The 25,198-nt window shown below is 38.7% G+C and overlaps 1 protein-coding gene across 4 annotated transcripts in view; it reads left to right on the top strand.

Annotated features, from left to right (window-relative positions):
* The first annotated feature begins 5,736 nt into the window (after positions 1-5,736).
* The window catches only part of DHX36 (DEAH (Asp-Glu-Ala-His) box polypeptide 36), a 42,356-nt gene continuing 22,894 nt past the window's right edge, over positions 5,737-25,198 (top strand). For 2 of the 4 annotated variants that reach the window (XR_001363717.1, XM_014546224.1), the window contains exons 1-11: positions 5,737-6,074; positions 10,594-10,718; positions 11,437-11,668; positions 16,207-16,245; positions 17,003-17,173; positions 18,467-18,546; positions 19,278-19,352; positions 19,468-19,634; positions 20,815-20,896; positions 24,118-24,258; positions 24,528-24,630. Coding sequence is in view for 3 of the 4 variants with exons in the window: in XM_014546224.1 (XP_014401710.1) it covers positions 5,823-6,074; positions 10,594-10,718; positions 11,437-11,668; positions 16,207-16,245; positions 17,003-17,173; positions 18,467-18,546; positions 19,278-19,352; positions 19,468-19,634; positions 20,815-20,896; positions 24,118-24,258; positions 24,528-24,630 (1,467 nt within the window). In the remaining variant the exon portion in view is untranslated. Of the gene's footprint in view, positions 6,075-7,008; positions 7,261-10,593; positions 10,719-11,436; positions 11,669-16,206; positions 16,246-17,002; positions 17,174-18,466; positions 18,547-19,277; positions 19,353-19,467; positions 19,635-20,814; positions 20,897-24,117; positions 24,259-24,527; positions 24,631-25,198 lie in introns of all 4 variants that reach the window. The other 2 variants (XM_014546223.1, XM_005874410.2) reach the window with 2 other exon arrangements.

Raw genomic sequence — 25,198 nt, 5'->3', positions numbered from 1 at the left:
ACAGCAGGAGTGCTTGTGATGCAACACGAGAAGTCTATAAAATTCTCATAATGGTGGTGTAACATGCGTTTGCAGAAGGCCTGAATGAGGACGTATAGCAGATTGCATCTTCCAAAGATGGGCACAATATCTCCCATCCCACATGCTTTTCTCATAGTGTGACCTTGGTTCTCCTCCCATAGCATGGTGAAGCCTCACTGCCCTTTTACCTGGGTGTACATCTATAACTGATGCAAATAATATAGTATAGCGGACATGACTTCTGAGCCAATTAATCAATATGTCAGTCTGCTTTGTGACACTTGCTCTTGGAACCCAGCTGCTATTCTGGGAGGAGGATGAAACTGTGCCACACATAGAAACCAAGTGGAGAGGCTACATGTAGGAATTCCAGCCCATAACCAGCCTAGGTTCCAGCTCCAAACCAGCATCAACCACGAGATGTTTGCATGAAGATGTTTGCAAATGATTCAGGCCCCAAACTATCATCCCACTGCAGAGAGGAAAGAAGGAGTAAAAAAGGCCTAAGAGAGAGAGCAACTTCATAATTACTTAAAACAAAACAAAAAAATGAGTTGGTAATTTTATGATGTTCCCTCTATTTCCTTCATGTCTAGCAAGAAGGAAATTAAGAGAACCCCCCCACCCCACATTTTCTTTGCCCATCTCTGTTGTATTTTCAATAAATTTGTGATTTTACTATAACTTATAGTCAAGAAGAGTCATTCTCTACAAATTCATTTTCAGTATAACCAAACTTTTCCAATTTGAGTTAAAAAATGTTATATGAAAAGACACTCTATTGAGTTATATAATAAGTTCTTTCATATCCTTCCTGATATAAGAGAGAAACAAACATTTTCTCCCCTTTCCCATCCTCACATAGCCACATCTTTATGTTCTATAGAGGTCTAAGATTACTTATATCAGCATATCCCCTTGTCTTCCCACCTCAAGAGGAAGTAAGAATCAATTAAGAGTTACATTTTCCAAGGGAACACTAAAAAAATCCCTGCCCAGGCCTTCAGGAATATTAGACCCATGACAAAGGACACAAGAGTTGTTTCACAGGGATGGGGTAAAGAAGATGAAGAATAGGAGATTCCCAGAGATTGGGAAAACTGTAATAGTTTCTCACAGTGGTGTGCTTTGATGTGGCTCCCCCTTGCTGCATATTAGAGGTGACTGGACTAGGAGGTGGATGCCTGTGGAAGTTAGTATCAAGCACTGTGGGTTTGAAAACAAATCAATGGACAGGACATTTGAGAGAGACAACATTTAGCCTGCCCAGAGCACACAAATGGCAAAGCACCAGTAAGAGTAGCCATGAAAATTATAATGAACCAATCACACCATTTGTTTTCTGACATTAGTTAACCTAAGAATTCCTGTGGTTCCAACCAAGGCAGGAAAAACAACAACCAAGGAACAAAAGACACTTTTCTTCTGACCAATATCTTTCTTGAAAATCACTCTTTTGTGCAGATTTTTACTACAATGACAATTGTGTTAAGTATCTGCCTAAAGCAACAACTTCAATGAATACTGTACTACATGCTGAAGACATCAGGAAAAATTAGTAATTTGCTAATCAACAAACATGAGGTGAAGAGAAATAATACAATTCATCAGCAAAAAGAATTAGCACAACTTCTCTCTGGGGTTTTCATGAGGATTGTGTGAAATATGAACTGTCATTACTTTTCTATGGCTGCTATAGTAAATTACCACAAACTCATAATCTAAACTAACACAACTTACTAGTTTACCATCACATAGCATAGAAATTTTGACAAGGGTCCTCACTGGCGTTGTCAGGGTATTCCTTCTGGAGGCCCTAAGGGAGATCCCTTCATTTTTTTCTTTTTTTGTTCTACAAGCTATCTGCATTCCTTGGCTCATAGTCCCCTCCCTCCATCGTCAAAGCCACCAACATTTGGCTGAATCCTCATAACACATCACTATGAACTTCTCTTTTGCCTGCCTCTTCCACTTTGAAGGATTCATAACTACTGAGCTCATCCAGATAATCCAGGATAATATCCCCATTTTAAGGTCAGCTGATTAGCAATTTTATTTATTTTTTAAAAATATATTTGTATTGATTTCAGAGAGGAAGGGAGAAGGAGAGAGAGAGATAGAAACATCAATGATGAGAGAGAATCATTGATTGGCTGTCTCCTGCACGCCCCACACCTGGGGATCCAGCCCACAACCAGGCCATGTGCCCTGATGGGGAATCAAACCATGACCTCCTCATTCATAGGTCCACACTCAACCACTGAGCCACGCCAGCCTGGCTGATTAGCAACTTTAAATTTGCAGATTGCAGAAATTATGATTGACCATCTTTGGGGGTCATTTTTCTGCTGATGATCAATGTGCACCACCTAGCCAACTCCCTAGCAAATGCTAAGCAACCAATAAATGCTAGTTTTTTCCTACACTCTGTATTATTCTGCTCAGACTGCCATAAAAAGTACCGCAGGTTTAAGCCTCAGTGACATAAACAACAGAAAATTATTTCTCACAGTTCTGGAGGCTGGGAAGTCTAAGATCAAGATGTCAGCAGGCTGATTCCTGGTGAAAGCTCTCTTCCTGATTGGGAGACAGCCTCTGCCCTCACATGACCTTTCTTCTGAGGAAAGAGTGAGCAAGCTGTCTGTTGTCTTTTCTTAAAAGGACACTAATACTATCTGATTGGGGGGGGGGTCCCACCTTTATGATATAACTTAATTACTTCCTTAGAGGCCACATCTCCAAATAGTCATACTGGGGTTAGGGCAGTGGTTCCCAAACTTATTTGGCCTACCGCCCCCTTTCCAGAAAAAATATTACTCAGCCCCTGGAAATTAATTTTTTTTAAATTTTTATAGCAGTTACTCATCGCCCCCAAATGCACCTGTGGCCATCACTGCACCCCTGGATCGCTGCAGCGCCTACCAGGGGGCGGTAGCGCCCACTTTGGGAATCACTGGGTTAGGGCTTCAATATATGAGTTTCGAGGGAACACATTCAGTCCATAACACTCTCTCACCTCAAAGTCCACACTCTTTCTCTCTACCATCTCCAAGATGCCTACCTAATCTTATGTATTGAATAATTCACATATTGTCATATCAGGCATGCCCAATGGGTACTTTAATTGAAACTATTAATTCCTATGGTCTTAATATTGGCCCAAAACTCCCATATGTATAATATTAGTCTGTTTTCTCTGCACTTTAAACTCACATAACCAACTGCTTTCTAGACATCTCAATTTGTATGTTTCATAGGCTCCTCAAATTCTACATACATTATTTAAACACATTAACTCAACCCTTTCCCCAACCAAAAAAAAATAAATTCTGTTTCTCATTTCAGGATATAGTACTGCCTCATTTGATAGACTTTCAAATCTTAAACTCAAAAGTCACCTGACCCTTTTTTTCCACATTCAATAAATTATCAAATCTTAACAATATTATCTCCCATTATCTCTTAATTCCAATCCTTACCACATCCTATCTTTCTCTGTCATCCCTTCTTGCCTCCCTATATCACAGCCTGCTAACTAGTCTTTCTTCATCCACTCCTGTCTCCTCCATTCCTTTCTACTCAAAGGAGCCAAAGTAATCACTCCCCTGCTCAAAGTGAACTCTTGCTATTCATGTGGCATATAAGGTCCTGCATGATTTTATATGCCACATAAGATCTTTGATCTTCTCCATCAGTGTTTAAGTTTCAGTGTAGAGTTTTCTCACTCCCAAATGCTTTACCATCTCTCTTCACACACATTGTTCCCTCCACCTATAATAATCTCTCCCCTCATCATTAGTCTGGTAAAAGTCTACTTATCTAGCAATTCACTACTTAACCTCTCATTCTTTAGAAAGGACTTACCCACTTCCTAATTAAATTCTTTTTGCTATAACATTTCATGGCTGTTGGGGAAGAAAAACTTTTCTTCTATCCTCATAGGTTTAGTTTTTGAGGCCTGCAAATTAAACCACAACAGACAAATAAGCAAGAGGACAGACAAGATTTAGTCACACCTAAATGAATTCAAAGAAAAATATGACTCAAGAAAGGAATTAGAACTTGAGGCTTAATGGCATTTTAACAGAGGAAGAGGAGGAAGAAAAGGTTCTTATGGGAAAGCACAGGACTTTTAGGAAAGAGAAATGGGCATTATGAGAGTAGATGGAAGATATGGTAGGTTTTTGAGAATGTCTGTTTAGGTGTGTTGCTGACTTTATAGCCTCCAGTGGTAGGAGTTAGTCTTCCCTGGTTCCTCCCCCAGGGAAGGGATTTATGAAAATTGAGTTCTTTGGGGAGGCTCTGCTTTTAGGCAGATAAGCAATTTCAGGAAATCAAATCTATCTTCTCAAAATATGTTTTATGCCACAGAGGCAGTATTCTGCAACCCTTCCCAGCATATAGCATTTTCTTTCTTAATTCACTGCACACTAATTTCTTTAGCCTTTATTTTCTCAAGATTGCACAAAACGAAAGCTGATGCCCTACTTCCTTTATTCAGTGAGTATCCTAGTGCCTTTAAATCAGTAAAATGTGCAAATAAACTGATTATCTCTTTGTGAGCATCCACGCCTGTGTGTCTCAGTCCGTTGATTATTCAAAAACAGCTAGACACTTAGTGGCCTGGTCAATCAACAACAGAGAACTTCATATGAACATATGAATCTTCAACTGATGTTTAATTGCCCAACTACTCTGTACTGAACATGCTCATCTCATGCTGTTGGATAAAGGTAGTAGTGATAATCCTTTTAAAAAGGCAGGGACGTTTTTATACGTAATTTAATATTTGAAACAGGTGCTAGGCAGTTTCCAAGACGTAGCATTCTCAACCTTGGCTGCACATTAGAATCACCTGGGAATCTTTTTAAAATCCTGATTTCTGGGCCTCATCCTCCGGAAATTCTGTTTGTTATGGGGTGGGCCACAACATTAGTAACAAAGAAACAGAATTTCCGGAGGATGAGGCCCAGAAATCAGGATTTTAAAAAGATTCCCAGGTGATTCTAATGCGCAGCCAAGGTTGAGAACCACTGCACTAGAAAAAGGTGAACTCATTTCATTTCTTTAGGGCAGTGGTTCTCAACCTTCCTAATGCCGCGACCCTTTAATACAGTTCCTCATGTCGTGGTGACCCCCAACCATAAAATTATTTTCGTTGCTACTTCATAACTGATTCATAATTTTGCTACTGTTATGAATCGTAATGTAAATATCTGATATGCAGGATGTATTTTCATTGTTACAAATTGAACATAATTAAAGCATAGAGATTAATCACAAAACAATATGTAATTATATATGTGTTTTCCGATGGTCTTAGGCGACCCCTTTGACTGCCAAAGGGGTCACGACCCACAGGTTGAGAACCGCTGCTTTAGGGACTTGTAGGGGAGAATGCATGGTCCCACTGGTCCTTTTACAGTGTCAATCCATATTCACTATCCAGGGCCCAATTGGACGCAAACTCCAGATTTTACCATGAAGAACATGGAAGCAAAACCCATTTCCTCACTTGTTGGGCGTAGGGGGAAAAACCTTGTAGCCTTTTGCTCGCTTTCCTTCCAGAGGCTCACAGGTAAGAGACTGACCAACCAAGGGAACATCACATAGGACTTCAGTGGAGCCAAACCTCCCGCTTGCCGGTGACGTCGCCGGAAATGGCTGCTTGTGACGCTAAAGGGCCCGCCTTCTCGCGCCGGGCGCCGGAAGCAAAGCGGAAGTGGACGTGCATTCGCTTCCGGTCCCGGTCGCCATTTCTATCGGTTGCAGGTTCTCACGCGTTGTAGTCCGCCGGGACCATGAGCTATGACTACCATCAGAGCTGGGGCCGCGACGGTGGAGGCCGCGATGGTGGGCCCCGCGGCTCCGGCGGGGGCTACGGAGGAAGCCACGGAGGGGGCCATGGGGGGAGTCGAAGCTCCGGAGGCGGCGGCGGCGGGGGTGGGCGCGGAGGCCGAGGCCGACATCCCGGGCACCTGAAAGGCCGCGATATCGGCTTGTGGTACGCGAAGAAGCAGGGGCAGAAGAACAAGGAAGCCGAGAGGCAGGAGGTAATCGGAGACGCGGCGGGGCCAGGCAGGGCGTGAGGCCGGGTAGCTCTTCTGTCTTCTGCCGCCGCCCCTAACTTTCTCTTTGTTTCTGTTTTTGTTTCTTAACTTGGTTCCTTAACCGGTGTCAGTGGTCTGTGGAGTGAATATGAAGTGCAAAGGAGCTAGGCTAAAGCTTCCTGTGGAAGATACTCTGTGGCTTAACGTTAGCCAAGCGCCTCTGACCTGAAGCCGCTGGGATGTTTGTGGGCTGCGTGTGTGCCCGGCCGGTGCACGGGGGACAAAGCCAATGTTCATTCCAGGCTCCAGCCGAGACGGGCTGCCTTGAGATGTCACTGTCATAGTGTCTGAGGCCGCCCTTTCCCTTAGAATAATTATGGTCACTTTTATGGTCATTTTTACTAAGATTTCCACCCTTTCCCTTAGGAGAATTATGGTCGCTTCTATTTAAGATTTTTGCCCGATGCGCTCTGAACTAGCGACCATTCTGCATTAGGTACAGGTTTGCGGGGAACAAAAGCTGCCAGGCACGATTTGGCGTGTAGGTCGTTCGGTAGAATAGTCCAGCTTTCATTTTTATTATTAAAACAGCCACAAACCCGCAGTTACTTCCTAAAGACTCGTTACCAAGTTCTGTTTACCCCCGTTTTCACGCAAGGTGTTATGCATGTTGCTGTGGGGACCTGAAGAAATAAGATATCCAAGTAACTTAGGGTCTAGTTGGGAAAATAAGACCGAAACGGATGAAAAGTGAAATCAGGAGTAATTGTTCATCATTACTTCCACCTGAAACCAGTTGTGCCGTGGACCGTTACCAGGGGAACTCTTGATTTCCAACCCCTCCCCAAACCTTCCTATTTTTGTAAATGTCACTACCACTTATTCACCTGCCATGGCCAAAATGGGGCTTATCTGTGACTTTTCTCTTTCATTTCAGCAAATCTGTCTGTTCTGCCTTCTTAGTATGTCCCAAGTCAAATCACAACAATTACCATAGGTCAAGCCCCTATTTTATTCTCTGTTCCTGGCCTCCTGGGTGTTTGTTTTTGTTTCAAAAGTCAAGAGATTTGACATTGTTCATGTACTGATGCTATGATGGGGGTCAATGGAGAGGGGACGTATATCGGCGTGGGCCAAATCATGCCATAGCAGTAAACCGCCCCCTGATCAGCCGCTCATAACAGCAGAGGTTTGTTTTTCTACTCATATTACTTGACCATGGGAGTACGGTTGAGAGTTTTCATTATGAGAATGAGGCTCCTCGCGCCTCCACCCATTTAGCTGGTTTTGCTGACAGCCAGGAGGGAGCACAGTAAATCACCCCGATTCTTGGAGACTCCCATTCACATTTCTCTGGCCAGTAAATCATGGCCATGCTTAACTCAGGGCTGGGAAAATGCAATCCTACCATATATCTAGAAAGAAGCAAACCAGAATATTGATCAATAGCCTAATGACTACTAGAGGGAGAGCGATTTAGGAAAGGAAGATAAACCTCAAAAATAGGAGATAGCCCTGAGGTGAACAGAATTGAGCTGCAGGGTTTAGGTGAAGAAATTAACTTTAAGCAGGAAAATGGACTCCTTCCATTTTAACAGGAAGGAAAAGAATAAATGATGGGTTCTGGTGGTGTTGGGTTTAGGTTTGATTGCAAGCAATTGAGGACTTTTTGTTTTCTTTGTGAATACTGTGTGTGAAATTATGAGGGTGAACAGGAAGGTGGTATTGGTGTGTCACAGAAAGGAGAAAGTTTGAAATAGTTGCAGATAATTGGAAGCTGGTGAAGTAGACATAGCCACTTTGCTGGACACTATTGAGGGTCTCTTTTGCCAGGAAAAAGATAAAAACTATTTGAAGATGTCTGGGGAGGGAGAGGGGTAATGTTTAAAAAATCAAATCAAATAGTCATAAACAAAATGTGAGAGTTTCCAGACAGGGGTGAGATAAAGTGAAGAGTGATGGGACTGGAAAGTTAGGAAGGACGCAGCTTACAAACAAATTCTCAACTGCTTGTAGCCTCTGGGCCCTCATTGGGTGGAGAACCTCATTAAAATTAATTTATAAAATATGTAAATTTTGCCCCAGCCACTGTGGTTTAGTTGGTTGAGCTTCATCCCATGTACCAAAAGGTTATTGGTTCAATTCCTGGACAGGGCATAAGCCTGGGTTGCGGGGCTCCATCTCTGGTAGGAGGCAGCCCATCCATGGTTCTCTCTATCTTTCTCTTCCTTCCTCTCTATAAAAATCAATGAAAACATTTTTTTTTAAAAAAAGGTAAATTGTGTTCTTACTAAAAAGTATCAATTATGTTTTCAGGGGCTATTTCATTTTGCAATCATCTCGCCTTTTTGTGACTATCTTAAACTCATGTAACAAGGTGAGGAGGTGAACCTTTGTTCTGTTAGTAGAGGCAAAAGCTTCAAAATGTAAAGTTCTAGTTGGTTTAAGAAATGCTTTACTGTGAATGAGTTTCAGTTGGGAAGAAATCGTTCTTCTGGTAGACAGTACATAATCTTCTCTTTGCCATTTTGAAAATGAATGAAAGAAACAATGGCTTTGAGCCCTTGATGTAGTTGGGAAGGGTATAAAAATTAAGAAAGCTTTATTTGAGAAGACTATGTCTTGGGGCTTCCTTCCCAGAGGAGTCTTTAATTAAACTATTGCTGTAGATTCTTAAATTTCTAACTGTCAAGAAGAGACATAGTAATCAGTAACCATCTAATGTAGTTCATGGAGCAGTAAATGTTAATATATGTCAAAGACATTTCAAAATTTAAACTATAGGGGGAAATATTCTAATAATGAATCTGTGTGTTGGGGGTGGCCAAGACCACACTCAGGTACCATGATTCACTAGGAGGAATCACAAAACTCTGAAAAGCTGGCGAACTCACAGTGAATTTTTTGCTTTTGTTTTTACAGCAAATTATTACAGATTAAAATCAGCAAAGATAAAGGTGCATAGGGCAGAATCCAGGAGAAACCAGTTTCAGTGGACATATCCTATAGAAGAAAAGATACAGTAGTCCATTATATAAACCATCTTAAAAAGATTTATGCTGCACAATTAAGAAAAACAGACAAAATTTGGGGGTTTAGTGTTTGTCAATAATTAGGTTTTGCTGCAGCTCGTAATTCTCTAAGGCTTTTCTGTTAGCCAGGGTTTTGCAGTATTAAACTTTTTAATTGTCTGAGCATAATTATGCTTTTATTAACCCTTTAATAAGTTATTAGTACAGATCTCCTGGAATTCCCCAAATATCTCATTGTATTCTTTTTGTGCACATGTTTATTTTCTTAAAGAGAAAAATGGTTTTAACCCAAATGTTATATATTCTCATTTTAAAGGATTCAACCATTTATCCATTCTTTGGACAGACTTCTCTGGAACATCTACCATGTGCCAGAAATATATCTGGGGAAAATATTGCAAAAAGTGTAGACTGTAAAGTGAATAACTTGTTTAAAAAATTGATAGTAACCAAAACAAGATCCTATTGCACATTTTCTACGACTGGCTTTTTTTCATTTAATACCTTGGCCATCTTTACTGTGTGCACACTTGAAGACAAAAATCTACCCACTCTTTTAACTACTGGGTTTACTTATAATTCAACTAATTATAATTTGCAGTTATAAAAGAACAGTTTTTAAAAGTTCTTTTTCTAACTTTGTACAGAGTAATATCTTCCATGTATTCTCTCCCAATAAAATAATGAAATATTTTCTCTACTGTGGTTTTTTTTAATACGTTTTTTACTGATTTTGAGAGAGAGAGAAAAAAACATCAATCAGCTGCCCCTACTGGGGATCAAGCCTGAACCCGGCATGTGCCCTGACCTGGAATGGATCCTCTTGGTGCATGGGAAAATACTCAACCAATTGAGCCACATCAGCCAGGCCTCTGCTGTGTGTGGTGTGCGTGTGTGTGTGTGTGTGTGCGTGTGTGTGTGTGTGTGTTTTAATAATTCTCATTCTGTGAGGAAAGTGCATCATTTGCCATATTGGATCATCATCTCATGAGCACTGATCGTTTTATATATTTTCTCTGAGCCCAATTCCTCTTATGTAAGAACTTTAAAATGCTCTTAAAATTCTCATTGCAACCAAACTAGTATTTCCAATTTTTAACTTAGTGTTTGTTTTTAAACAGAATATTGGGTTTCATTAACTTCAGTTGTGGGTATCTGAAAATTTAAGGTAGGGAACAAAATCATAATATGTGAGGGTAGAAGGTAAGGGAACCCAAGTTTTAGGAAAAAACATAAATATGCAATTTTACCCAGTTACACTAGAGCTAATTTTGTACATATATAATAGGGATCTTGAAGGATAGATACAAAAATGTTAACATATTAGGTCTAGGAATTGGATTTGGGTAAGAAGGCAAGTGTGGTACTGGTAACATTAACTTTCTCTTACATGTGTTTGTTGAACATATATTTGCCTGTATTTTTGTATCAAATAATTTTATACATGCTTTCTCATGTTGATGAGGATGCTTTTTCTTTGCACAAAATAGAGAGCCGTAGTGCATATGGATGAACATCGAGAAGAACAAATTGTGCAGCTACTACATTCTGTCCAAGCTAAGAGTGACAAAGATTCAGAAGCACAGATATCCTGGTTTGCTCCTGAAGATCATGGGTAAAACAAAAAGTGTTCTTTTGAAATATGGGCAGAGAGTGACACTTCTTTCATAGCATTGGCTAGGGAAAAAATGATAATAGAAATTCCATCTTTAGACTCTCTAATAAGTGAAATTTAGTCTCGAAGTCATTTTTCTTAAGTAGATGGAGATTTTATGAAAGATTAAATAAAAATAGCGTATTCTACAGGAAAGCTAAGTGGTAGGAATAGTCTATCTTCATAATGAGATTTATCAAGTTGTTACTTATTGTTCCCATCATTTTTGTATTTCCAAAATTTTCCTGTGGGGGAGATCTGCAAAAAGTGATGCTGTTTTAAGAAAATCACAGAAACTATCATTTAGAGAGGAGATTAGTGAAAAATTTTCTGGGACTGTAATACAGCATCCCATTTATAGCTCAGAAAAGGTGGCAGGAAGAAATAAAGTTTTAAAAACAACAAGGCTCACTAAGCCATTGCAATGGAGGAATGACTTATGTCGATTTATTATTATTATTATTATTATTACCACAAGGAATACCTTATCTGGCATTATCTAGTTGTAGGGAGGAAAAATTTTAAGAATCTAAGTTTGTTCATAATTGCTCTACTCAGAGAAAAGAATAAAAGCTTTCGATTTTTGGTGATTTTGAAATAATTAAACAGCATATTGTTTTCTTTCCAGGCTTGAGTAGTTATTTAACCCTTTTGTCATTTTTTTATTTTGTCCAAATAGGTATGGTTCTGAAGCTCCTGCTGAGAACAAACCAAACTCAGAGAAGAAATTGGAGGACCGGGAAAAAAAATTGATGAATCAAGAAAAGAAGACATTCAGAATCAGGGACAAATATATTGACCGAGATTCTGAATATCTCTTGCAAGAAAATGAACCAGATGTAAACTTAGACCAACAGTTATTGGAAGATTTACAAAAGAAAAAAACTGACCTTCGGTATATTGAAATGCAGGTAATGGGAAGCAAGACGTGGGAAAAACTTTTACTTCTCATGTATATATATACATATATATATGTATATATATGTCATGTATATATACATATACATATATGTGTATATATATATATTTTTTAATATATTTTTATTGAGAGGAAGGGTAAGGGGGAGAGAGAAATATCAGTGATGAGAGAGAATCATTGATCGGCTACCTCCTGTATGCCCCCTACTGGGGATCGAACCCGCAACCCGGGCATGTGCTCTTGACCGGAATCGAACCCAGGACCCTTCAGTCCACAGGCCAATGCTCCATCCACTGAGCCAAACTAGCTAGGGCAATAAAATTATATTTAGAGGTAGTTGCATGGTATAGATTAGTGAGATTCTTCCACAGGCCTTCCTCTGAGAATTTTCCCCCCTCATATTGTAGAGAAAAGCAACAGGAATGGAATTACACATAATTACAATAGCCTAGCTCATTTACAGCAGCTTATATGGTGAGAAAAAATATTTGAAAATGGTAATGCAAATGACAAAAGAAGTTTAACTTTACTAGGCCAGTTTAGGGAAATGTCTTTTATGACACAGTGGTTAGAAGTATAAAGTTTCTTCTCTACCATTTAGTCCAGAGCTTGCCTTTTACAGATGACCACATTAAACCCCCTCAAAAGTTATATGATATTAAACATTTTAAAGACAGGATTGTGATAGGAACTGAAATTGTCCTGAATTTCCCCCACCCCAACCCCCCAATATTTTTGTGCTAGGCAAGATATTTTAAGGTCCCTTCCTATCCTTCCTCCTCCTCCTATATAATAAAAGCCTAATATGCAAATTGTCCCCTCAACCGGGAGTTCGACTGCTCACTATGAGTGTGCTGATCATGGCGGGCGTTGGCAGAGGCACTGCCAGCCCCGATGGGCCCTGACCAGAGTGGGACTGCGACAGGATGGTGGAGCAGGTGAGCTTGCGGTGCCAGGCCAAGGCAGGTGCAAGCGGGGCGCGATCACCCCATTGATCACCCCACAGATGGTGACCAGTGGCGGCGGCGGCAGGGAGCTGGGCAGCCACCCGGCTCTCAGGCACTGAGAGAGCTTGCCGGGGTGCCCGATGACTCAGGCGGAGGGGCGCTCCTGGGGGCCCAGGTGCTTCCTAGGACCCAGAGGTCAGCTGGGACTTGCCCTTTCATGCCAGACGCTCACGCACCGGGCCTCTAGTTAAATGATAAAATTGTGTGATTTGTGGATGTTCTAGAGATAGGGAAAGGCAGAATATCACATCTTCTGTGAGAAAGAAAGGATGCATTGACTGTTGCTGATTAAGAGTAGATATCTTGATTAGAATAGATGAGCTGAGGTTGTCCAGAGGCCAAATTGTGTAGCTTATTTATGCCTGCTGAGTGAAAATATAAGGACAAAGAGGATTTCAAGATTAATTCAGAATGTAGTTGAGAGCAGAGTTTCTTTTATTTTTTATAATAGGTTTTTATTTATTTTAGAGGGGAAGGGAGAGGGAAAGAGAAATATTGATAAGAAAGACCTGTCAATTGGCTGTCTCTTGCACACCCCCTACTGGGGATCAAGCCGGCAACCCAGGTATGTGCCCTGACCAGGAATCGAACTGGTGACCTCTTGGTGCTTGGAACAACACTCAACCAACTGAGTCACGCTGGCCAGAACAAGAGAGTACAGCTTCTTTTGTTGCCTTAGGGACAAGGAGAATTAGCTACTGTCTCTGTTTACTTTGTATGGAGGATAGAGCTCAAATGTTATTAAAGTTGAGTGATTGTTTTAATTTAGAGAAGAAATGTGCAAAACAAAACCAGTTGGTGGTGTACCTATTGTCCAGACACTGTTGTAAATATTTTACATATACTATGTCCTTTAAACCTCCCAACACCTTGTATGAGATTATACATGTCTGTTACAGATGAGGAAAAGGAATCTTAGGTTAAGCGACCTAAGGTTACATAGCTAGTATAGAACCAGGTCTGAAGTTCAGATGTGTTTTAGAGTTCAACTCTTTAATCCTTGGTAATATGCCATATTTTCTCTTACTTTATGATTTATTTAATAAACATTAATTTTTTACTTACTAGATGTCTTTCGTTGTGCTATATTTTCCAAAGACTGATAAGATATTCCCTGTCCTTAGATAAGGAATGGGAAAGAATATTTGGTTGTAATTCTCCCTTCACCAGCATTTACGTATATAGAGAGCAAATATGGTTGATGTTAGTTTAATGGGATAACTTGTATATATTTACATGTTAAGATGGTTGCATTTAACTACATAGGATACTATTTTTTTAAATCATTAAGAAATGGTTTTTAAATAATTTTAAAATTATAATAAAATAAATTACTAAGAAAAGTACTGTGACTTGTTATCTCAAAGCCACTAGAATTCATTTAAGTCACCATGTTGACTCATTTTTATGGCACTAGTATGAATTACCTGACCATGACAAGGATGGCATATAGAGCATGGTTAATAATAGCACTATATTGTATATTTGAAAGTTGCTAGGCGAATAGATCTTAAAGTTCTCATCATGAGAAAAAAAATTAAAACTGTGTAGTGATGGATATTAACTAGACTTATTGCGGTGATCATTACACAGTATATACGGATAGTGAATGATTATGTTGTACACCTGAAACTGACAATGTTATGTGCTAAATTATATCTCAACTAGAGGCCCGATGTGTGAAATTCATGCAAGGGGCTTGGCCCCCGCAGCCTTGGCCATCCCTGGCAGCCCTTCAAAGCCCTGGCCAGCCCTCGCAGCCCAGGCATCATCCAGAAGGTCGTCCAGACGGTCATCCGGAAGGATGTCCGGATGGTCGTTCTGTTTAGTCTGATTAGCATATTAGCTCTATTATATAGAATAAACTAGTATTAGGGACTTTGACATAGTCTCCATCTTGACAAATCAAATGGGCAAAAAATTAAGAAGGATGATGTTTCAAGAAATTAAAAAGCATGGCAGTAATATACTAGATTACCTAGGATAGTTCTAATTTTGCATTTTTTTCCCCTCTTCAATAAAGAGGGTTTGTTAAAACTGGTTTATTTTTTTATACCCCTGAAGATTTTTTTTTTATGTTATATTTGAGGCCCCGGTGCATGAGATTCATGCACGACAGTGGGGAGGGGTCCCTCAGGCCAGCCTGCTCCCTCTCTCAGTCAGGGACCCCTCGGGGGATGTCTGACTGTCGGCTTAGGCCCTGTGACTTGTTATCTCAAAGCACTAGAATTCATTTAAGTCACCCTGGGGGGGGGATGGGGCCTAAGCCAGCACTCAGACATCCCTCTTGCTGTCCGGGGCTCTTACAGTCCAGGACCCCTCGCTCCTTACTGCCCACCTGCAGTGGAGGCAGGAGAGACTCCTGCCACCACCGCTGCACTCGCCAGCTGTGAGCCTGGCTTCTGGCTGAGCGGTGCTCCTCTTGTGGGAACACACTGACCACAAAGGGGCAGCTCCTGTGTTGAGTGTCTTGCCTTCTGGTGGTCAGTGCGTGTCATAGTGACTGGTCATTCCACCGTTCGGTAGATTTGCATATCATGCTTTTATTATAGTATAGGACAGTGGTCGGCAAACTGTGGCTCGGCAAACCACGGCTCGCGAGCCACATGCGGCTCTTTGGCCCCTTGAGTGTGGCTCTAACACAAAATACCGGCTCTTCCACAAATACCGACTTTTGCGCATGGGCCATGAAGTTTCAATCACACTGTTCGTGCGCGCCCGCACATGGTATTTTGTGGAAGAGCCACACTCAAGGGGCCAAAGAGCCGCATGTGGCTCTCGAGCCACGGTTTGCCAACCACGGGTATAGGATAATACATCTAGTTCAGTGTCAACCATAGTGCTGCTTTCTTAGTGTATGTCATTTTTATGTAGAGTGGGTATGGGGTTCCATAAAGTTTTCAAAACTAGAAATTACCATGTAAAAGTTACAGGAAAGAATTAGTCATGCTGTCTTTAGTATTTCTAATTGTAATTCCCAAAAAACTTGTTGAGTAGCTAATATGTGTCAGAAACTGCTACTAATTTTTTATATAAAGGCTCTTCATTCAGATCTGTGGTAGCCCTCAGTTAAAACCTTTGGGCCTCCAAGTTTGACTTAAGATCACAGTTCTTAAATGACAGTACCAGATTTTCTTACTGCAGATACTGTTTTAAGCTTTCTTTTATACTCAAAGGCAAGTACCCAGAATACTTTGAATATGTTCTAGTGCCTAATGCATTAGTAAATGGTGTGGATCAATGAGTGGGAAAAGAATGTGATATAGAAATAAAATGTATCTCCGTTCTATTGGATGTAATAGAATTCTATTTTTCTATGTTTCAAAAACCAAAGTGATTGCTGAGTTATTACTTAGTTCTTTTTTTAAAAAATTATTTTTTAAGTCTTGATACTTCACTTAAGCTGTGAGGTAATAAAATACTTGTATTCTAGCATATTTATCAATATATCCTGATTACCAGGATTATAAATTCATTCCAGTTTTTGGTGAAAATTTATAACTTGTGTTTTTTTTTATTTCAGCATTTCAGGGAAAAGCTGCCTTCATTTGGAATGCAAAAGGTAAAATGATTATGCACTGTTTAATTTGATTTGTAAAATACTTGAATACAGGTTTTTTTACAAAGTGCTATGTTAAGAAGAAATACAAATTTATCAACCTTTCTCTGAAGGATATTCTTAGAAACTCATTTTATTCTTTTGAATTGTTGAAAACAAAAATATGGTCATGAAACAATTTTTTCTAAAGTTTGCATATATTTATGTCCATAATTGAAATTTTTAGAGTTTAAAAACAAGAATTTTCACAAAAAGTTATTTTGTAAACTTAGGTATTTATATTTTTTTCTTGATTTTAATTATTTGAAAGGAAATAATTTTAAATTACATTATTCTTTAAAACAGTATACAAAATTTGTCCTACAGACAAAGCCATATTTATGAATTAAGATATAAATTTTTAATGTCTTCAGTAGTTGTTTAGGTATCAGGGGATATTTGCCTTGTACTCAATAGCCCCATATGATCACATTCTTTTTAATTAATCCTTATGCATGGAACTTATGAGCTGTTGACTCTTTTGTTCTTACCAGTGTGTTTTTCTTTAACAGTGTCTTGGCTGAGTTCTTTTAATAATTTAGTGCTTCTTAGCTCTTGAAAACTGGTATATCCAAAAACCCAAACTGTCAGCATTTCACATAAAATTTAAAAGGCATTAGTGTTTGTTAGAAGCAGTTACCTTCAGTTTGATAGAACTTCGATAACTGTCTTTTCAGACTTAACATGTGATGTCCTTCACTTATTTTTCTTTTTGAAATAGGAATTGGTAAATATGATCGATAATCATCAGGTGACGGTAATAAGTGGTGAAACTGGTTGTGGAAAAACCACTCAAGTTACTCAGTTCATTTTGGATAATTACATCGAAAGAGGAAAAGGATCTGCATGCAGGATAGTTTGTACCCAGCCAAGAAGAATTAGTGCCATTTCTGTAAGTTATCTCTCACTTCACTTTCCTTTTTCCTTTAGGGTAGTCTTGATAATAGCTTTTTTTTTCTTTTTCTTTTTTCCCCCCAAATCTGTTGTTTTTGAATGGATAGTATAAATAGTGAAAAGTGAAATAATGATGTGTACCAGATACACTGATTGGAAGTTTTACTTCTGAAGTATTTCTTTAAAAGTAATCATGTCATTTTCTGTTTCTAACCTCTGTCATCACTGTTCTGTTACAAGATGACTGTTTACTTTTAGTTACATAAATCAGTATGATTATAATAGCATTTCATCTATCCAGAGCTTACCTTTGGCACCATAAGTTTTAAAACACAATGAAGAACTAGGAATTAAGAAACATCAATCTTGCCTGGCCAGTGTGCCTCAGTGGTTGGGCATTGACACATGAACCAGGAGGTTATAGTTCGATTTCCAATCAGGGCACATGCCTGGGTTTTGGGCTCGATCCCAGGTTGGGGGTGTGCAGGAGGCAGCTGATCCATGATTCTCTCTCATCATTGATGTTTCTATCTCTCCCTCCCTCTCTGAAATCAATAAAAACATTTTAAAAAATTATAAACACACTTCTTAAAAAAAGAAAGAACCACCAGTCTAAAACCAAAGGAAAGAACCAAATATAAAACTTGCATGGAATTTGAGGGTAAATACATCATATATAATAAAAGCCTAATATGCAAATCAACCGAATGACGGAATGACCAGTTGCTGTGACGCTCACTGAGCACCAGGGGGCAGATGCTCAATGCAGGAGCTGCTCCCAGCTCTCAGGCCCCAGGCCAGGCAATGCGGGTGCCAGCAGGAGGCCCCCTGATTGCCCTGCTGTTTGCAACCGGCGGCGGTGGCAACGATGGGGGTTGGGGCCAGCCAGCAAGCGGCACCAGGCCAGCCAAGGTGGGTGTCAGTGGGGGCCCCCGATTGCCCCACCAGTCATCCCACAGCTTGGCTGTGATTGCCGGCCAGGCCTAGGGACCCTGCCCATGCACGAATTTCATGCACCAGACCTCTAGTGTTAATATAAGTTCAGAACAGGATTTCCTACTCTTTTAGAAAAGACAAAAAGAAAGGGAAGAAATAATGAGAGGGTGGCTGTAGAAAGACACTTTGAAAATAGTGAAGAAAGAGCATTTGGCCTTGGAGAGCTTAAGAGAAAATGAAAAGTAAATATAAGAGGCGAGTAAATATAACCATCTCAGATTTTCATGGATGGTTAGGATATTTGTACTAAAGGAAAATCTCTTTTCTTTGTAACTGTATTTTATTTTAACTAAAGGTTGCAGAGAGAGTGGCTGCAGAAAGGGCAGAAACTTGTGGCAATGGTAATAGTACTGGATACCAAATTCGTCTCCAGAGGTAAAGAATGTTCACTTGTTTACAGGTATATTTTAGTTAAAATTTGAAGCTAGAGATTAAAAAAGAAAAGATTTTTCTCCATATGTATGCTAATTATAACTATTAGAATTAACATTTAAAGTAACAAGCATAGGAGGTTTGCAACCCTTAGTCATTTTTGTAACCCAATTTGATATTTGGATTACCATTTTAATGTCTTCTATATTATGGAATGATTTGAAAAATAACATTTTCTGGACATACATTAGTAGATCATCGCTTCCCCTGAAAGGAGTTAGTGTCCTATATTTTGGTACCACACCCAGCCCCTGACCTACCTTATTGATTTTGGTATCTTTAACCCCTTATCCCACTTCATTGTATTTTTTTAGTTTTTTTCCTGAAGATCAAGATTCCATTTATCTTTTTTAACCAACTGACTTTCCAGTCACTGAACAGAAGTTTAGGTCCAAAGTAATGAGTCATTTTCTGAATGTCAGTGGTTGTTTATGCCTTTAAAAAATAAATTATTAACATTGTATCATGACAACAAAAACAATGTATAATGAATGTGGATGTAGTATTTCTCATTACCTGGTAGGCATTCCTATAACTACAAAATTAAGTTGAAGATTTTCATTAAAACTATAAACCTTTTTAAAATTGAAGATTTTCTTTTAGATGTTTGTGGTACTTAGTAATGTACTAGTAAAGAAAACCAAGAATTGTTTACTTGTGTCTTTTATTCACAGCCGGTTGCCAAGGAAACAGGGTTCTATCTTATACTGTACAACAGGAATCATCCTTCAGTGGCTTCAGTCAGACCCGTGAGTATATTTCAATTCAGGACATTTAATTAAGTCCTATAAAAGATGTAATTATTAAATAGGATGTTACTAATTGTTATACTGAGTTACATACTTCACCATACTTCTGCTTCAGGCATTTGTCCAGTGTTAGTCATATTGTGCTTGATGAAATCCATGAGAGAAACCTGCAGTCAGATGTTTTAATGACTGTAATTAAAGACCTTCTCAATTATCGACCTGACCTGAAAGTAATATTGATGAGTGCAACATTGAATGCTGAGAAATTCTCAGAATATTTTGGTGAGTAAAATTTATTATTATTACTCTGGGTAACTACCAGATAATTAAGGTGGCATCAATAAAGTCAAACCACAAATCTGAATAATTTTATTAACATTTTATGATTCTTTTGTGGCTTTTATGTACTATTCACAGGCTAGGGTGGCAATTTGCTAATGACAATAATACTAGTGATTACTAGTCAATGTGCAACGTAGTATGTATGGCACTTTGTCTTTATTAATTCTCATAATATGTTGTGAGGTAGGTGCTGTTATTTTTATTTTTAAAGATGAGAAAGCCTCAGCACAGTTAAATAGCTTATCCAAGGTTGCCTAATTAACAGAGGGTTGAGAGGATTTGAAATTCAGTTTGACTAGCTGCAAAATATATTCTTTTAAAATTATTCCCCTGTCTCTCCTACTTTTAATTGGGGAAGGAGAGGAAAAAGTAGGGAGTTAAATGGAATAGAGCTATATTTAATACATGTTCTTGTATTCAGCCTAGTTGATTCTCAAAGCCTGTGAGATCGGTTGAGTGTATTATGTCTTTTTTTTTTTTTTTAATGCGGTATCCAGAACTAACATTGAGTAACTTACTCAAATTTATGAAAATCAGAGGCAGAGCTGTGATACCACCTCAGTTACTTTGACCTCTGCTGCATTGTTGACCATTGCTTACAGTGTGTACTGTTTTCTTTGGTACAAAATATGAGTAACATTTAGAAAACAGTTTTAAGAATATTTTTTTAAAAACTAATAATTCTAAAATAGTAACAGTTTAATATTTGATTAGGTTTTGTTTTAACTACTTTTTTCTTAATTCTGGGTGCCACGGAGGACTGCTTCATATATAGATTTAAATAAAACGGGTTCTAATGCAATATTCTGGCTAATGATGAAGAGGAAATAGACTTCTCATAATGGATTTTAAGTGCAATTTAAAATACTTTGTCCTTTGATATTCTGCATTACTTTGTAGAACTGTGAGGTATATGCACAGTTTAGTAGTAGTAAAATGGTGTTGAGTGAAGGCTAGGCTGCTGCCTTTTATTGAACTAGATATAGAAAATAGGATAGAGCTGTAAAAGCTCAGGACCATTTTCTGAAGTTATAAAAAGTAATAGATTCATCATCCTTTTTATAGTGTTTATTTTTATTTTATTGAGTATAGACTTATGTTTTTTTTTTTACCATAATAGGTAACTGTCCAATGATACACATACCTGGTTTCACTTTTCCAGTTGTGGAGTATCTTTTGGAAGATATAATTGAAAAAATAAGGTAAGTAAATATTAAGAAATAAGAGATTTAAAAATGCTAACATGTTACCTTTTCTATTAAACTTTAATTCAGAAATTCACCCTTAACCTCTTCCTCCTAAAACATTGTTAATGAGTCCTTACATCAGGGATTCCCACACTTGGTTGCACATTAAAGTCACCCTCAGCCTTTTGAAATCCAGATGCTGTGATCACACGCCATTCCTTAATCACATTACACAGTTTGAGCTGGCAGCTAGGCATCAGTATTTTTCAGAGATCCCTGGGCAGCGAACTTTGGGAGCCTCTGTCTTTAGTGCTTGGACCTCACTTCTGGTTCTCCTACCTGGTTTTCTCATTCTTCACGGGCTTCCATTCCCTACCCTTTAAGTATGATTTTCCCCTCCAGTTCTCCATTAGCCTTTTCTCAGTCTGTTGTGGTTCCTGGGTGCAGTCCTATTTGCATGACCATACTTCTGTATTTTCACAGCTTTCTGAAGTAGAGCTTCAAAGCTGAAGCTCTTCCTGAACTCTAAACTTGTTATCTAACTCTGCTCCGCAGCATTCCAGTACCACAGACACCTTGAACCTCACATTTTTTAAACCAAAATCATCTTACATTCCATTCCCACCATGCTTTCACCAAAACAATTATGCCTTATCATGGTTATTGATGTTATCCTCCACCCAGTTGTCTAAGCTACAAATCAAAAATGCTAATATTTATCAAGGAGTTATGTAACTAGGATAAGTTAACTGCTTTACTTGTTTAGTAACCAAATTATTCTTAAGTTATCCTGTATTCCTCCCCTTACCCACCCCCTAGCACAATGCCTTGATCATACATTGTCTTCTCATTTTTGTTTCTTCTACTTAAGATCCATATTATCTCTCCTGTGCTAACATAATAGTTCCTCTTTTGGCACCATGATCTTTACTCTCACAATTGCTGCCATTCTCTACCATGCCAGCCATTGGCCTTTCATTCATAACTTGTGCTTTGTTACATGTTATTTCCTCCTCTTCGACTTGATTTGCCACCTTCTCCATTCTTTCTCCTATAAACTATTGATTATATAAAAATAAATTCCAGCTCCATTGCCCATTAAACCATCTCTGGTCCTCTCACAGAATGAGATGTTTTCTCATCCAGGCTCCTGTAGCACTTTTATCATGTCCCTTAAAACACTTACATTATCACCATGTAAAGCGCCTCTTTATATTTGCCTTTTCAATAGATTTCAGAAGGTTCAAGGTCAAGGATTTTGTCCTCTTTATCTCTGTAACTAGTGCATAGCACAGTGCCTGACCTCTAGTAAACATCTGAATAAGTACAGGGATAGATGTAGAAACACTTGTGATGAGATTTTTCAAGATTCCACAGCTTACTTGTTAAATGGGAAAATGAATAGTGGGAAAGTGAGAAGAAAGATTTTATATGGAGAAAAGTCGGCAGAATCTAACAGATATTTTTTTAAACTTTATACCTTGCACTGTGCCTTAGGGTTCTGAGAATAAAACGAGGCAAGATTTGGTAGAAACCTCACAGCTTATATCGAGGCAGGGAGACGTACACTGTTAATATGAGGTGTGATTGACCTATTGTGAGAAAGTAGAGTGTGTCGGAAATGAGATTATATATAGCAGAGATAGGCTAGGTAAGTCAGAAAAGCAGAGAAATTCAGAGTAAGAAAGAGGGAAGTGTGTATGTCAGGGTAGAACATATTAAAAGTGAGAGATAGTTATATAGGTCTCCCATGCTCTGGTTTTATCATGTCCATAAGTTTTTATGCCCTTCCTCAATTCCACTTTCCACTATGTGTTCTGTGTCCTACCACAGCACATTTATCAGTTGTTTTCTAAGAGAATAAAAGTCAGCACTGACAATAATGATGAAAACAAAGTTCCGGGATCAGTAATCTAAAATTACATAATGATGGATTGCTTTCTTAAGCTGCCTAGAAGGCAGGTTATATACAAGGAACTGTAGTTAAAGGGTCTCTCGAAGCAAAAGGATAGTATCTATTTGTAGAAGAGCTGCACTACAGGGAAGCAGGAGGGAAGAAAGTAAGGTGACATGAGATGGAGGGTTGTGATTGGGCCCTTGGGTTGGGGGTTGAAGGTTACCTCTGTTGTTGGAATTGCTGGGAAGGGAACCAACCGTGGGTCTATCCTGCTGACTAGGACTAATCTCTGTCTCAGGTTGCCCTACTTCAAGTTGATGCCTCTATATGTATGGAAGACTTAGGGGGATCCTGGGTCACAGGTACTGAATAGGGAAGGGGATTAACACTTTTGGGGTGTCTGCTATGTGTCAGGCACTGTGCTTTACTTAATCACTTTTTTGCTCTTATTCTTATGCCAATACTGTTATCAAAGTATTAATCTCTTAAAATAAGGAAACTAGAGACCTGAAAGTTACACCTTATTTAAAGTCACACAGCTAGTCAATGTCAGAGCAAGGACATCATTTCCATAATCTGTCTGACTCACAAAACCAATGCTCCAAACCTCCCATTCTATCTGGAAGCTGTTCCCTAGGCAAACTCTGAGGGGATTTGGGGTTAAAAGTTTAGTTCATTTTTCTTTGTCTTTCTCCACCTTCATGCTCTCAGAACCCACTTATAGTAAATAGTTTGGAATCTGGGGCAAATGTGCCCTGCTTATAGCAGTCACTGTAGCATGGTGGAGTCAGAGCATAATGCTGGACAGACGAGATTTGAATGCTGATTTGGCTCTGCCATTAGCTATATCTGTGAACCTGAGCAGAATAAATAGTTCTCATGCATGTGTCTGTACATTTATAGATACACTATCTGAATCTCCTGGGGCACTAATTAAAATTCCTGGGTTAGCAGACCCCAACCAACCAGACTTTAATCCAAATCGCAAGGTATAGGATTTCAGAATTTACAGTTTACAAACTCTCTAGGGGATTCTTATATGTACTCAGGTTTGAAAACCTATATGTAAAATATGAGTCTTCTACTAGGCAGCATTAACTATTATTTTGGACTTAACGTTAACTTTTTTTTAGAGCAAACTTAAAATTGAAGGTGAAAGTTACTCTAATTTTGATTGCTTAAAATGATCTAGAGTTGTATATACTTTATAGAGAAGAATGATTTTCATCCAGAATGTCAGATTTTATGTTAATGATACTTGCAAATAAATGTATATTTAACTAGTGTTCATTAGAAATTATAGTGAAAGTGAAGCTACTTAAGAATGTTTTCATTTTAGATATGTTCCAGAACAAAAAGAACACAGATCCCAGTTTAAGAGGGGTTTCATGCAAGGGCATGTAAATAGACAAGAGAAAGAAGAAAAAGAAGCAACCTATAAAGAACGCTGGCCAGATTATGTAAGGGAACTGCGGAAAAGGTAAGTTTGTTCTGTTTGGAAGTCAGAGCATAGTGACTGAATTGACTAAAACAAAAAGCAGGAATTATCTTCTTGAATTTGTTCGTATTTAAGAAGATTATTATCTCATTTTCCAGCTGAATACTATGTTGTAAACACTGTTATTTCCCCACTAACTCTCTCCTATCATTCCCTCATTTGAAGGTTGAGTTAATTTTTAGATTTTATAGAAATTTAAACCTCAGGAAACTATATCAAGTATTTCATGATATTTTATTTAACTTTGCTAGGTATTCTGCAAGTACTGTAGATGTTATAGAAATGATGGATGATGATAAAGTTGATCTGAATTTGATTGCTGCTCTTATTCGCTACATTGTTTTGGAAGAAGAGGTTAGTTTTGTTTTCCTCAAGTGACTTAATTTTATTTTTAGATCGAGGCCATAAAAAATAATTAAATGCTTTTTTAAAGAAATTGATTTGAGAGAGAGTAACATTGATTTGTTATTCTACCTATTTATGCATTCATTGGTTGACTCTTGTATGTGCCCTGAGCAAGTATTAAACCTGCAACATTGGTGCATTAGGACAACTCTCAAACCAACTGGGCTAGCTGGCTAGGGCCTTGTAAGTGCTTTTTAAAAATATCTTATAGATGCCCTAGCGCCTGTTTGGCTCAGTGGATAGAGTGTCAACCTGTGGACTGAAGGGTCCTGGGTATGATTCTGGGTTCGATCCCCGTCAAGGCACATGCCCAGGTTGTGGACTGGATCCCCAGTAGGGAGCATGCAGGAGGCAGCTGATCAATGATTTTCTTTCATTGATGTTTCTATCTCTCTTTCCCTCTCCCTCTCTGAAATCAATAAAATATATTTAAAAATAAATAATAAAAATAACTTAACAGAAGAAATTGCTTTTGACACCAGGAATGAGAATCTCAAAATGCCAAATGATTTAGATA

This window comes from Myotis brandtii, unplaced genomic scaffold, assembly GCF_000412655.1.
Source record: "Myotis brandtii unplaced genomic scaffold, ASM41265v1 scaffold436, whole genome shotgun sequence".
In the NCBI taxonomy this organism is placed as follows: Eukaryota; Metazoa; Chordata; class Mammalia; order Chiroptera; family Vespertilionidae; genus Myotis; species Myotis brandtii.
Note: the sequence above shows the minus strand (reverse complement) of the source record. Positions and strands in the feature narration are given on the sequence as shown.